The sequence below is a fragment of the Erythrolamprus reginae genome, chromosome 2 (genome assembly GCF_031021105.1).
Source record: "Erythrolamprus reginae isolate rEryReg1 chromosome 2, rEryReg1.hap1, whole genome shotgun sequence".
In the NCBI taxonomy this organism is placed as follows: Eukaryota; Metazoa; Chordata; class Lepidosauria; order Squamata; family Dipsadidae; genus Erythrolamprus; species Erythrolamprus reginae.
In genome coordinates, this window is record NC_091951.1 from 345,929,863 (window position 1) to 345,945,496 (window position 15,634).

Below are 15,634 nucleotides of genomic sequence, written 5' to 3' on the forward strand. Positions count from 1 at the left end.
TTCTTCCTCATCCTTTTTTAAAGAAAAAAGATTACTTTTTTCTACTCTTCGAGAGAGAGGAAAAGTGTAGTGTTTTTAATTAACAAAAAAAAAGAGAGAGTGGTGGTGGTGGTGGTGAGAAAAACTGGTTACCAAGCTAAAAACCTCATGATTCCTTTAGAACAAACACAGTGCACAATTGGAAGAAGTTTGGTTAGAATGCAGTCAGGTTTTTTTTATATATATACATGGAAGTCACAGCAAATACAAACTAAAAAATAGCTTCTTCTTTTTTTTGTCTTCACCCCCTCTTCATTTTAAAGGGTAATCCACCAGTATGCCCCCCCCCCCCCAGATGATTCTGATACTGGCCAATAACATGAAGAGACTAAATACTGGATTTATTAAATCAGTAGATCAGTTAGAGCTATAGCTTTCCTTACTAAAAGAAAGAAAGAAAGAAAGAAAGAAAGAAAGAAAGAAAGAAAGAAAGAAAGAAAGAAAGAAAGAAAACATAATAAAATCCCCCCACTTTTTCTGGATTTGGGGGAAAGGAAAACAAAGCTGCTCTAAGCCAGATTTCATTTAATCTTCAGCAAATTCCATCAGCTCTGCTTCCCCTAACACAGGGGTCTCCAACCTTGGCCATTTTAAGCCTGGAGGACTTCAACTCCCAGAATTCCCCAGCCACCATTGCAAATTCTGGGAGTTGAATTCCTCCAGCTTTGCAAAGCTGGCTGGGGGATTCTGGGAGTTGAAGTGGCCACGGTTGGAGGCCCCTTACCCTAATATAGTATAGTTTCGGGTGTCACCGTTGGAGTGGGAAAATTGAAAGTGTGCAGGAGGACACAACTGCAATTTGGTAGAATTGGGAGGCGGCCTTCTCTTTGGCTACGCAGGAAGAACTCGGTGCTCTTTAATGGCCCCGTTACCTCCACTGCTACTTTATGTACCGCTCATGCTGACGGGGAAGGACCCAAGCCAGAGAGCGGCCAATGACCTTGATCTGATCTTCCCATGTGGAAATTATGGGATGGGCCTCTGGTGAGACAGGAGGGAACCAGCCCTTGAGAGAGAAAAAGAAGAGACGGTTCTTCGACTTGGAAAAAATCAGATCTGGACCCACCGCTGGCTGCCTTGAGAACCACAAAATGGTAGAGGATGGGGACGAGGAACAAGGAGCCTTTCGGAAGTTGGGTGGGTTATTTGAGCAACATCTGGATGATAGCCACGTGCTATCATGCCTAGGCTGGTTTCCCTTTTTGACAGGGGAGGAGGGAGCATAAACACACACACTCCATCAATGATGGGTTGGCGATGCAATTTCCGGCTATTGTTTTCCGGCGTATCCGTGCCGGAAGAAGCCCTCAGCTGTGCTTAGGACAAGGAATAAAGATCGCCATTAAGACGAGGGCGGGCGGGGTGACTTCTCCCGACACAATCGCCGAAAATTGCTTCGTCAGTGAGTTCCTACCAGTGTGGTTCTCTGGACCGCACCAATAGTAACCCACCACTGCACCCCACCTTGTAGGAAATAAGATTCACGCTTCACAAGGGGTCCAAGCCTGCTTAAGGGAAAGGGAGCCCCTCCTTCAAGAGACGCATGGTCACAGTTCTTCTCCGAATCGTTGTAAGATTTATTTCCCGTCTTGAAATCAACTTTAGGCGAGGGTCAGGAGGTGAGAGGGCGTCCCGCAAGGCTTTCTGAGTGTGCCTATGTGTGCTTGGGTAGGGTTAGCAAAAGCGGGCGCGCTCGGAGGAACGCCGCTTCCGTTCACATCTGATCTAACGGCCTCGCTACATCAGGGCTGGCGAGGCACAGAGGTGCCAACTCAAGATTTGAAGCCGGCCATTCGAACCAAGAAATCGGCAACCTGTCCCTTACCTGGTTAAGACTTTCCTAGCCTCCCTAAGTGGTTAAAAGCCTCACAATTCTGCAAAAGGGTTGTTGGTTCATTCGCCCTCTTAGGGAGAGATGAATCCTTCTTGAATTTTCTACATCCGACAGCTCTCACCCGCCTGTTTGGCTCCGCTGAGTCGAACACAAGCAGCAGATTTTATTATTTTTTAATACAGAACGGGCTCGTGACCTTCAAAGGACTGGATCTACTTGGGGGTACATGTTTAAGAACATGCTGAAGTATTATATTTTATGTTTCTATTTATATTTTTTGGTTGCGAGCCGCCTAGAGTCCCTAGGGAATGGGGCGGCATACAAATTGAATTAAATTGAAGTCGAAAAATGCTTCTGAATCCCAGCAAATGGCAGGGTGTTCCAGGGTCTACATTTTTCTTTTCTTTCCTTTTTTAACCTGAGCAAATGTAGGGTTTGTTTCTCTTCACTTTTCTTTTAAAACCGCCCCAACTTGCCAAGTAATTCTTTCTGATGTGTGATCCTCGCTTTTCTAAAGGGGTTGGTGCAGGAATAGAAAAAATTTCTTTTAAACCAGAGGTCTCTCCAAACTTGGCAACTTTTAAGACTTGTGGACTTCAACTTCCAGAATTGAAATCCACAAGTCTTAAAGTTGCCAGTTTTGGAGACCCCCCTCCTTTAAACTACTATTCGCAGTAGGTGCAATCTGATGATCCCCCCCAATTGCTCCTCCAAAGAAGGCCGGTGAGCGAGGACACTTCGCGTAAAGTGGAGTCATGCCACGAATTGTCGTGCATGCAAAGCCACCGGGAGATTGAAGGATTTTTTTAGGGGCCAAGCTTCCTGACACTTTGGGAGTGTTTGAGGCTGGCTTGCCCAATGACCCCAGGACAGAATAAGTGCCTCCATTATTCCATCCCACTCCCCAGGAATAAGGATGATCTCAGTGGGCAGAGAAAGATAACGCCTGCAGAAGGCAACTGAGCCTAAGGCCCAGGAGACGTTCTACAAGCAAAGTGCATTGTTCTTATTTGGGTGGTGAAATCCAGCTCAGTTTAAACGAGAACTCAGGAGGAGATCCGAGAGTTGGGAGTAAAATTAAAGCGCATTAACTGCTTTACAAGCAAATGTATGCGCATGAGCTGAATCCTCTGGTTATCGGTTTGGGGAACAGCAACTTTTTTCCCCCAAGAACGCATTCAAATGAACCCAGGCAGAGCAGCACAGCCTGTTCCTGCACGGGTGCCATGCCAACGCACACCTTAATTTCATTCCGATGTGATCGGAGCCTTCCCTGGGTTTTTTTCTCCTCGGTTCCAATTGACAAGACAGCTACCCTGAGAAGGAACAGCACTCAGGCTCTTCTGGTTACGGAAGAGAAAAATTTCAGAAAGTGGTAGCATCCCTCTAAATCCCACTAAGAGCAGAGCTTGGAACGGTTTGACTTTTAAAATGGTTTGTTTCAACCTTTGGTGTGAAGGCAGCCTCTACAGTAGTCCTCACTCCCCCTACAATCACGTCTCTATAACCTCACAAATATGGGATTACAGCTACAACAATAGTGGGTTGCAGCCGGTAAGCCCATTTCTGTCCTGGTGGCAGAAAAGGAGATGTACATGCGTCTCGTGGGCCCCTGGTGCGTGCACGCATGAGATATCACTTCTGCGCAAGCGAAATCTCGCACGAGGATGCTCTCGCGTGTGAGATTTTACCGATTTTTAGGCATTTTTTGCATGCGCGGATGCAAAGAAACCGGCGAAAATGAGCAAAATCTCACACGCAAGAGCCCCCTCGTGTGAGATTTCGCTTGCTGCGCATGCGCAGAATCAAAATCTCATGCCGACAGGTGTGTGCATGCCCACCGGGCGCATACCGGGCGCAGCCGGTAAGTGGAACCCTCACCTGAGCTACAACCCTAACTGTAAAACACAGCTGAGATCAGAAAGGAGAAACCCCTTTCTTCCTGTTGTGCTGAGTTCTTTTCAAAAAAAGGCAGGGAGGGGAAAAGGCTGTTAAAGAGGCCAAGTGACCAATGGGACACAGTGGTATAAGGGGGGGAAGAGGGAAATAATAAAGAAAATGAACTACTCCTTTAAAACTCAAATCTGACCGCAGGCTGAAAATTCGCCAAATCGGGAGGCAGCTGGGTCTTGGGGGAACCGAGTCTCGGTCCTTCTACGACTGAATCCGTTGGCCAGCTGGTCCTGACTCGCTGCTTGTTAAACTCTCCCCACCCTCCTTTCCAATTAGGCTACAATGAGGATACTCGGAACCGGGAGCCTTGTTGGGCCAGCAGTGCCTTTTTAATGCTTACACTGCCAAGAGACGAAGGAAAGGACACCAGCCGCATGCGGCTTGCGTGGTGGGTTGAAAGCAGCCGCTATAAGCTCTCTCTCTCGCGCGCGCGCGCTACAGGGTGGGGCCGAGGAGGTAGCGTGGCTCCCAGCCGACCGGCACCTCCGACCGAAAGACACAGAGTTTAAAAACAAACAAACAAAACAAAAACTACACCGTGGAAGCTTGTCGCTGAAGTTCAAAGTGTGCTAGGCTTTCCGCCGACGACGGGAAGCTCCTTTCTTTTTTTTTCTTCTTTTTTTTAAGCAAAGTGTCCTCCGTTCAAAGGAAACGTCTGAAGCGATCTTGCAGTTCTAAAGGCGGGAGGGGAGAGGTGGAGGAGGCAGAGGAGGAAACGTTCCCAAGGGAGTCTAAAGATTTCCAAAAAACCCCAAAAAACCAATTCTCGGAGCAGAGTCTTTGGACACCAAGGCGATATCCAGAAACTTCTGTGCCACACAAAAAAAGGAAAAGGACTAAACAACTAAAAAAAAAAAAAAAAAAGGAAAAGGGAGGAAAAAACGAAACCACAGTGGAAAAAAATTACGGCATTACAGTAAGTATTTCCGCCGGGTGTCCTCGTCCAGCGTCAGATCTACGACTTCGGGGGGCGAAGACCAATTCTGCGGAGGAGGGGCCACGCCTGTCCATGTTTCCGATTGCCGCGGGCACTGCAGACCTGAGCCGAGTTTCCGGGAAGACACCGTCTGAATCACACCTCCACGAGGATGGACGTATCTGTGGTCAAAGCAAAGGGAGAGACACGTTCTTGAATATGGCCTGGTGCAGCAGTGGATCGCAGGTGGTACGCATGGAATTGGCGTCCTGGTGGGTGGGTGGGTGGGGTCATGTGATCAAAATACAAGTGATTGGCAACTGGCAAGAGGTTTATTCATTCATTCATTCATTCATTCATTCATTCATTCATTCATTCGATTTTTATGCCGCCCTTCTCCTTAGACTCAGGGCGGCTTACAACATGTTAGCAATAGCACTTTTTAACAGAGCCAGCCTATTGCCCCCACAATCCGGGTCCTCATTTTACCCACCTCGGAAGGATGGAAGGCTGAGTCAACCTTGAGTCGGTGATGAGATTTGAACTGCTGACCTTCAGATCTACAGTCAGCTTCAGTGGCCTGCAGTACAGCACTCTACCTGCTGCGCCACCCCGGCTTCTTAATTGATGATGGTTGCAGTGCCCTTACATCACGTGATCATTATTAAAGAATCAATTGGGGCGGTTCTGAATGTGGTTGCAAGTTGAGGATTGTGTGTCCCTTTCCTGTTAGCATTGGAGGTTTGCTTTAACAGCTGCGAGGAGGGGGGAAATTCTATTTCCTCAGTCCCCAGGAGCTGTTTTACTTTAAATCTTAATAATATGCTCTCTACATGGGGTTACCTCTGAAGAGAGTTCAGAAACTACAAATTGTGCAGAATGCAGCCACGCGAGCAGTCATGGGCCTCCCAAGGTATGCCCGTGTTTATTTAGCACTCCACGGTCTGCATTGGCTGCCAATTGGTATCCGGACGTGATTCAAAGTGTTGGGTATGACCTATAAAGCCCTACATGGCATCGGACCAGATTACTTGCGGGACCGCCTCCTGCCGCATGAATCCCAGTGTCCGGTTAGGTCCCCCAGAGTCTGCCTTCTTCAGGTCCCGTCAACTAGACAATGTCACTTGGCGGGGTCTAGGGGAAGAACCTTCTCTGTAGGGGGCCCAGCTCCCCCCAGATTCACACTGCCCCTACCCTCCTTGCCTTCCACAAGAATCTGAAAACCTATTTATACCACCAGGCCTGGGGTCACTAGACCCTAGCCTCTGGCTAATGAGATTATTATTATTATTATTATTATTATTATTATTATTATTATTATTATTATTTGTATGCTACCCCTCTCCGCAGACTCGGTATGTCTGTGGTCTGAATCTGAATGAATGAGTTTTAATGTTTTAGCTTTTTCAGGATTGTTTTAGATCAGTTATTATCCCACTTGGGACTGTATGACTGTCACTTGTTGCTTGTATCCTAAGATTCTTATTAATATTGCTTGTTTCTTCATTGCTTATTGACCCCTATGACAATCATTAAGTGTTGTACCACATGATTCTTGATACATGTATCTTTTTCTTTTATGCACGCTGAGAGCATGTGCACCAAGATAAATTCCTTGTGTGTCAAATCACACTTGGCCAATAAAATTCTATTCTATTCTATTCTATATTAATTGGATTTTAGATGGAGAGGGACGGCATACAAATCCAATAAATAAATAAATAAACAAACAAACAAATAAATTATTGGCAGGAGGTTCAACTTGAATTCGCTGCACCCTATAAAAGATTGTAATAGCTTTCAGGAGAACTGAAGGGGTGCCCTTCTACCATGCTTCCCCGAAAATAAGATCTTGTTTTATATTTTTTTTGAACCCTGAAATAAGCATGTTAGGATTATGTCCAGAACTGTTGGGTTGGCAATATATTGGCTGCAGCTATTGCAGACTGCCACCAGAGGGAGCTACAGTTTATAGCTTATTTTTCTGAGTCACCCTCTCTGTTTCTCTTTGGCTACTCACTGTTAATGGCTATTCACTGTTAGGTTTGCTCTGCAATTCTCTGCATGCTCTGTATCGTAGTTATGTATATCAGCTAAAATATGTTTAGGCTTGATATCTTTCTTTGACGATTATGACAAAACACAACTAGTAAGAAAGACTACGAGGGTCGCCCAGAAAGCAATGCACCCCATTTTTTTTCTCAGCCTACAGTAATGGTACGAATGCAAAACTTTAGATATTCATTATTTGAATTGTCAGGAGTGCGTGTGTAAAATTTTGCATTTCTTCAGACAGATAGCGTAGCTACAGCAGTGTTTTGAAATTGTGTCTGTAAGTAGTGTATGTTAACAGGCAGCACATCATCATTGAATTTCTCACTGTGGAGAAAGAAACTGTTGGGAACATTCACAAACATTTGTGTAGTTTATGCAGAATCTGCGGTCGAGAGAAGTACGGTTAGACGCTGGTGGGCACAGAGGGTGAGGCCATTAGAGGGGATTCACACAGTGCAGAAATGGCTTTGTAACCAGAACAAGGAGTGGTACCGACAGAGCATACACGCCCTTGTGGCTCGCTGGAGGAAGGCCAAAGAACGGGACGGAGACTTCGTGGAAAAATAGGGAATGTAGAAGAAACATCATTCTTTCTTGTGTGTAAGTTTCATTGTGTTCAATAAATAATTGTTGAAGGGAAAAAATGTGGTGCATTACTTTCTAGGCAACCCTCGTATGCACTTAATAATATTTGGATTGTTATTCTGACTTATGTGTATGACTTTAGACTGTATTAGCTGAACAGGCTATTTCTCAAAGTAAACTTTAATTCAAGTTAGTATATCTGTGTGTGGCTGAACAGTTATTCACAACTGATCCAATGCCCTACATGGCATTGGACCAGATTACCTCCGGAACCGCCTGCTACCGCATGAATCCCAGCGACCGATAAGGTCCCACAGAGTTGGCCTTCTCTGGGTCCCGTCGACTAAACAATGTCGTTTGGTGAGCCCCAGGGGAAGAGCCTACTCTGTGGCGGCCCCGGCCCTCTGGAACCAACTCCCCCCGGAGATTAGAACTGCCCCCACCCTCCCTGTCTTTTGCAAACTACTCAAGACTCACTTATGCCGCCAGGCATGGGGGAGTTAAGATATTCCTTCCCCCTAGGCCATTACAAGTTATGCATGGTATGTTTGTGTGTATGTTTGGTTTTATAATAAGGGTTTTTAGTTGTTTTATTAATTGGATTGTTACATGCTGTTTTTATCATTGTTGTTAGCCGCCCCGAGTCTACAGAGAGGGGCGGCATACAAATCCAATAAATAATAATAATAATAATAATAATAATAATAATAATAATAATAATAATAACTAATCTCAGTCTAAAAGTTTCTGTGCGTGCACAACCTTGGTAAAAAGGGACTACTCTGCTCATACATTAACAAAGCACTTGGCCTCATTGCCATTCACTCAAAAGCCCAATTGCGCTTATTATCAGGGGATGTCTTGTTTTGGGGGAAAACAGGGTAGGCTGGATATCTGCATTTGATTCGTATCTCTCCTCTCAAGGAAGGGAATGCCTAAAGGGGAAATATCTTGTGTTAAATAACCTTTAATGGTTTAATGTCTATGGAGATTCTCAGTCATCCATAGAAGATTGACGGCAGAAAAAGACCTCATGGTCCATCTAGTCTGCCCTTATACTATTTCTGTATTTTATCATAGGATGGATAATGTTTATCCCAGGCATGTTTAAATTCAGTTACTGTGGATTTACCAACCACGTCTGCTGGAAGTTTGTTCCAAGCATTACTACTCTTTCAGTAAAATAATAATTTCTCATGTTACTTAGGACATGGTTGTCCTTAAAGTGCTTTTTCAAGAGGCAACTGGACTTTCTGGGGTTTTTTTCCTTTCAAGATGTTTTGCTTCTCATCTAAGAAGCTTCTTCAGCTTTGCAGAATGGAAGGATTTATATTCCTTGCAGACCGCTGGTCATCTGCGTCCTATTTGAGGGTCCTTGAAGCACTGGGAGGTCTTTGTGTCCTCAGGGTCCACCTGACTTGTGCTGGTTCCAGTAGTCAATGACCTTCTAAAAGGATGCAAATGAAGAGTTTATCTGCAGGGAGTATCAATTCTTCCTTTCCCCACCATCCAGTTCACAGCTGAAGTAGCTTCTTGGATGAGAAGTGAAACGTATTCGAAGAAAAGCCAGAAAGTCCAGTTGCCTCTTGGGGGAAAAAAACATACAGTGGTAAATCGTGATACGGACCCCTGTGATATGAACATTTCGAGATATGAACCAGGGCTTTGGAAATTTTTTGCCTCTTCATACGAACTTTTTTCGACTTACAAACCCACCGCCCGGCTGTCACCTTTTAAAACAAACGGGGGGCTTCTCGGCATTCTCCCGAACCCGAACTTTTCGGGTTCGGGAGGCCGCCGAGAAGTGCTGCCGCCTGACTGTCACCTTCTGAAACAGCCGGGGGGCTTCCGAACCCGGATGTTCGGCAAAAGTTTGGGTTCGGGTTCCGGAGGCCGCAGAGAAGTGCCCGGCTGTTTCAGAAGGTTACAGCCGGGCGGCGCTGGGCAGTGGAGCGCCGTTTTTGCAATCGGCAGTGGCGTTTTTGGCCGATCTGGAGGCTGAAATGGAGGTGGGGAATCCCAATAGGGAATTCCATGGGCGGAGCTTTGACGTCACAAAGACGTCCTTCCTGGTTAGCTGAAACGTGGCCTCCAGGAAGGACGTCTTCATGATGTCAAAGCTCCGCCCATGGAATTCCCTATTGGGATTCCCCACCTCCGTTTCAGCCTCCAGATCGGCCGAAAACACCACTGCCGATCGTAAAAACGGCGCTCTGCTGGGCGCCGCCGTCCAGCTGTAACCTTCTGAAACAACCAGGCATTTCTCGGAGGCATCCGGAACCCGAACTTTTGCCGAACTTCCAGGTTCTGCGTTCGGAAGAATGCCAAGAAGCCCCCCGGCTGTTTCAGAAGGTGACAGCTGGGTGGCGGCGCCCAGCGGAGCGCCATTTTGCAATTTTTTGTCCCCCTTGCATGCATTAATCGCTTTTACATTGTTTCCTATGGGAAACATTGTTTCATGTTACGAACTTTTCGCCTTACGAACCTCCTTCCGGAACCAATTAGGTTCGTAAGACGAGGTATTACTGTATTTGGGAAAAGCCTTTTGCAGGCAACAAAAACATAACCCCAAAAGCCTAACCTTAGTTCAGATGTCCTCAAACCCAGCAACCTTAAGACTTGTGGACTTCAACTCCCAGAATTCCTCAGCCAGCCAGGGAATCCTGAGAGTTGAAATCCATTCAGTCTTCAAGTTGCCAAGTTTGGAGGCCCTCGTTCTACGTGGAGAATGAACACGATTCTGCAAGTTTAGCTTTCACTGGAAGAAGGAGGAATAGCTTTGTTTTGGCACCTGTTCTCAAAGAGTTCTTCACTTTTCGTGCTGGGCTTTCCTTTTGGCAGCTCATGGGGGTTCTCTGCCTTCATCTCACTGCTCCCTATGCCTGGGATTCTCTGGGCCCCTGCTGCTTGAGACACTTCATTCCTGTTTCAAAAAAAGGATCTCTTTATAACTTCTTCCACTTCTCTCCTTGCAGGTGACTCTGCTACGACTCGATGCTTTAAGGCTTCGATGACAAACCTATGGCACACCTGACACAGGTGGCACATGGAGCCAGCTCCAGCACGCATGCTGAAGGCGGCCCCGGAGTTGCCTAACTATTACTGGTTGGAGGTCTTCAAGTCCAACCCCCTGCTTAGGCAGGAAACCCTATACTCCTTGAGACAAATGGTTAAACATAGAAACATAGAAGTCTGACGGCAGAAAAAGACCTCATGATCCATCTAGTCTGCCCTTATACTATTTTCTGTATTTTATCTTAGGATGGATATATGTTTATCCCAGGCATGTTTAAATTCAGTTACTGTGGATTTATCTACCACGTCTGCTGGAAGTTTGTTCCAAGGATCTACTACTCTTTCAGGAAAATAATATTTTCTCACGTTGCTTTTGATCTTTCCCCCAACTAACTTCAGATTGTGTCCCCTTGTTCTTGTGTTCACTTTCCTATTAAAAACACTTCCCTCCTGGGCCTTATTTAACCCTTTAATATATTTAAATGTTTCGATCATGTCCCCCCTTTTCCTTCTGTCCTCCAGACTATACAGATTGAGTTCATGAAGTCTTTCCTGATACGTTTTATGCTTAAGACCTTCCACCATTCTTGTAGCCCGTCTTTGGACCCGTTCAATTTTGTCAATATCTTTTTGTAGGTGAGGTCTCCAGAACTGAACACAGTATTCCAAATGTGGTCTCACCAGCATTCTATATAGCGGGATCATAATCTCCCTCTTCCTGCTTGTTATACCTCTAGCTATGCAGCCAAGGATCCTACTTGCTTTCCCTACTGCCTGACTGCACTGTTCACCCATTTTGAGACTGTCAGAAATCACTACCCCTAAATCCTTTTCTTTTGAAGTATTTGCTAACACAGAACTGCCAATACAATACTCAGATTGAGGATTCCTTTTCCCCAAGTGCATTATTTTACATTTGGAAACATTAAACTGCAGTTTCCATTGCTTTGACCATTTATCTAGTAAAGCTAAATCATTTACCATATTACAGACCCCTCCAGGAATATCAACCCTATTGCACACTTTAGAGTCATCGGCAAATAGGCAAACCTTCCCTACAAAACCTCCCCCTATGTCACTCACAAACATATTAAAAAGAATAGGACCCAGAACAGACCCTTGTGGCACACCGCTTGTAACCTGACTCTGCTCAGAATACTCGCCATTAACAATAACTCTCTGATGTCTACGCTTCAGCCAGCTGCAAATCCATTGAACTATCCAGGGATTAAGTCCAATCTTCACTAATTTATCTATCAGCTCTTTATGTGGAACCGTATCAAAGGCTTTGCTGAAGTCCAGGTAGGCAATATCCACGGCACCACCTTCATCCAACACCTTTGTGACATAGTCAAAGAAATCAATGAGATTAGTCTGACATGATTTGCCTTCAGTAAAGCCATGCTGATTTGGGTCCAATAAGTTATTGTTTTTTAGGTGCTGATTTATCCTCTTTTTGAGTAGAGTCTCCATCATTTTAACTACAACTGATGTCAAGCTAACTGGCCTGTAGTTACCAGCTTCTTCTCTACTGCCCTTCTTGTGGATAGGCACAACACTGGCCATTCTCCAATCCTCAGGAACATCTCCTGTTAACAAGGATTGGTTAAACAAATCAGTCAGGGGGGTAGCAATGACAGATCTGAGTTCTTTAAGAACTCTGGGGTGGATGCCATCTGGACCCATTGCCTTATTTATCTTTAATCGTTCAAGTTCTTCTAAGACATCGGCTTCTAAGATCACTGGAGCTGAATCCGTACAGCTGAAAGCAATGCTATATCCCTCTATAGTTTTATTTTGTAAGGTGTCTTTTGAGAAAATTGAACAGAAGTAGCTATTGAAATGGTCAGCGATCTCCTTATTCCCATTAATGCATGTATTATTCCCGGTACTAAGCTTCGTGATGCCGCAGTTTTTCTTCTTCTTATCACTAATATATCTGAAGAAGGTTTTATCCCCCTTCTTTACAGATTTGGCAATTTCTTCCTCTTTTGAAGCTTTAGCAGCATATATTATCTGTTTCGCCTCCTTCTGTCTCATTTTATACACCTCCCTATCAGCTATACTTCCAGACTCTTTATACCTCCTATAGGCAGCCTTTTTTTCATTGACTATAGCCCTTACATCATTGCTAAACCATAGCGGTTTCTTCTTCCTTTTACCTTTAGTTATTTGTCTTACATACAGTCCAGTGGCTTTTAAGATGGCCTTTTTTAATATAGTCCACTGGGTGCTCGCTCCTGCCATTTTATCCCTCCCCTTTAATTCATTATCTAAATATTCCCCCATTGCATTAAAATTTGTTTTTCTGAAATCCAATACTTTGGTTGCATTATAGGATTGCTCACAATGCGTTTTTACATCAAACCACAAACATAGATGGTCGCTGCAACCTAAATTTTCTCCCACCTTGACATCTGAAACCCAATTCCCATTCGTAAAAACTAAATCTAGAATATTCTCCCCTCTAGTTGGTGTCTTAACCAGCTGTGCCAGAGCTGCTCCTGTAAAGGCCTCTACTATATTCTTACTTTTGCATGTAAGGGCACTGGGGATATTCCAGTCAACATCAGGCATGTTGAAATCACCCATAACCACAATATCTCCCTTTACTGCCATTAGGGTAATTTCATCCACCATCTTGTTGTCATATTCCTCGGATTGCCCTGGAGGCCTATAGATCACCCCAATTCTAATGACAGAACCTTCTTTATTCAACATCTTCTTCAAAACTTCCAGTGTTGGAGCATTTACAATTTCTGGAGGCAAGTTGATTACTTGCCTGATTATACACTGATACAAAAATACACGGATTACTGTATTTTTCGGAATATAAGACACACGGGAGTAAAAGACGCCCCTTAGTTTTGGGGGAGGAAAATAGGGAAAAGTATCTGCTTACCAGATATTCATCTGGCTAGCGTCCTTAGTCAGTTTCAGCGCATTATTTTATTCCCTAATTAGGACTTTAAAAAAACCTTATTTGGGGAGAATAACAATGAAAGAGCTTGCAAGCCAGTCAGAGGTGGGAACGTTGTTAGAACCTGGTTATGGCTGGATCCAAACCGACATCAACTCACCTCTGATATATATATATAAAGAAGCAAAGAATATAGTTCAGCATCAAGTGGACTCATGAATTCTCTTTAAAGAAACAAGTACAAGCGCACTAGCCAGCTGTTTTACAGCCTTGGGGAAGGCCGTTTCACCCCCTGGACGCTTCAGGGAATCTTCCCTGAAGGCTCCGGAGTGTAAAAAACCCGTCCAACGGACAAACCGGAAGTTTAGAAAATATACTTCTGGTTTGCCCACAGTGCTGTTTTTTGCACTCCAGAGGGTTCATGGAAGCTTCCTGAAGCCCCGGAGACAGAGGTGGGCAGCAGGCAGGACGGGGTGGAACGCAGTTCCACCGGTGGAAAAGAAGATGCGTGCGCAGCTCCATCTGATCGACGGCTGTCACTTCCTGGATTACTGGTCTCATCTCGGCTCTCCTTTTTTCCCCTGCTGCTGTTGCGTCTGCGCTCCTTGCTTTTTTCCTCTTTCCTCCTTCCTGGCCTCGGACGAGCTTCCCTCTTTCTTGCCCCGCTCCCCTCCAGCCTCACACGGCCACCTCCCGCCTGAGGTGCAAGCAGAAGGTGTGGGTGGAAGCGGCGCTGGCAGCATTTATGCTTGTGGCAGCACCCATTTGCCCAGCTACCCAGCCTGAGGCGGGCGCGACCTAGGAAGGAGAGCGCGGAAACGCGAAGCAAATTGTCACCCCAGCGAGCAACACCGGTAAGGTTGTAAGTTGAGGACTTAACAGTTCACTTGAATGATGATGATCTTTCAAGCCACTCCCACCTGGTCACATGGCCAGCAAGCCACTCCTACCCAGTCACATGACCATTAAGTCCATCCACTGGATATACTCTCTTAAGCCCAGAATTCCATAACTGTCAGATACAGGGTGCATTCCAAAAGTACTGCAATTATTATTTTTTAAAGTAATTTATTGAACAGATTTGCACAAAATTCTTCAAATTCTTCAAAGTACTGTCCTCGGGCCTCTACATATTTTTTTCCAGAGGCTCTGCCATGACCGGTAAGTGCCCTGGAAGGCGTCTTCGGGGACCTCTCACAAGGTCTTCATCACGGATGATTGGATCTCTTCTAAGTACAAAAAACGCACTTGGCCATGACGCGCTACAAGTCCATGAGTTCCTGGCCAAAACCAGGTGTCAATGCTGCCCTCCCCCCTATAGTCCTGACGTCACCCCAGCAGACCTCTTTTTGTTCCCTTGGATTAAGGCAGCTCTGTTTTTCATCCATAGAAGAGATCCAATCAGCTGTGATGAAGACCTTGTGAGAGGTCCCCGAAGACGCCTTCCAGGGTACGTACCGGTCACGGCAGAGTCACTGGAAAAAATGTGTAGAAGCCCAAGGACAGTACTTTGAAGATTTTTAAGTGTTTGTGCAAATCTGATGAATAAATTACTTTTTTTAAAAAAAAATTGCATTACTTTTGGAACGCACGCTATAAATGCTGCTTCTACATCTGAAATTAATCTTAAAAGAAACAAGCCACCTGCCATAGCTGGAGAGATTTTCAAACATCCATGTCATGGCTTTCCCAAAGGTGCTGTTTCAAGAGGCAACTGGATTTCCTTTGGGGGGGGGGTGTCCCTTGAAGATGTTTTGCTTCTCATCCCAAGAAGCTTTTTCAGTTCTGACTCTTCGGAACTGAAGAAGCTCCTTAGATGAGGAGCAGAACGTATTCGAGGGAAAACCAAGGAAAGTCCAGCTGCCTTTTGAAAAAGCACCTTTGGGAAAAACTCACCTGCAGGCAATGAAAACATAACCCACAAAGCCTAACGTTCTTCATTTTGGAAACATATCCCAGTTTTGTGAGCTGCATTGGCTTCCAATCAGTCTCCGGACGCAATTGAAGTGTTGGTTATCACCTATAAAGCCCTACATGGCTTACGGCCTGACTATTTACGGGACCGTCTTCTGCCCTATACCTCCCAGCGACCGATCAGAGCATACAGAATCAGCCTTCTCTGGGTCCCGTCGGCCAAACAGTGCCAACTGGCAGGTCCACGGGGAAGGGCCTTCTCTGCGGGGGCTCCATCTCTTTGGAACCAGCTGCCTCTGGAGATTCGTACTGCCCCCACCCTCCTGGCCTTCCGAAAGTCCTTGAAAACCTGGCAGGCCTGGGACCCTTGAGCTATGCCACTCAGCTCCGGCCAAAAGGAGTA

The 15,634-nt window shown here is 45.4% G+C and overlaps 1 protein-coding gene across 4 annotated transcripts in view; it reads right to left on the bottom strand.

Moving 5' to 3' along the window:
• Positions 1-2,266: 2,266 nt before the first annotated feature.
• ARK2N (arkadia (RNF111) N-terminal like PKA signaling regulator 2N) overlaps positions 2,267-15,634 on the bottom strand; it is a 97,645-nt gene continuing 84,277 nt past the window's right edge. For 2 of the 4 annotated variants that reach the window (XM_070743625.1, XM_070743624.1), the window contains exons 6-7: positions 10,174-10,305; positions 2,267-4,924 (exon numbers count right to left, since the gene is read on the bottom strand). In XM_070743625.1, coding sequence (XP_070599726.1) covers positions 4,738-4,924; positions 10,174-10,305 — 319 coding nt within the window. In that variant the 3' untranslated portion in view covers positions 2,267-4,737. The remainder of the gene's footprint in view (positions 4,925-10,173; positions 10,306-15,634) is intronic. The other 2 variants (XM_070743627.1, XM_070743626.1) reach the window with 1 other exon arrangement.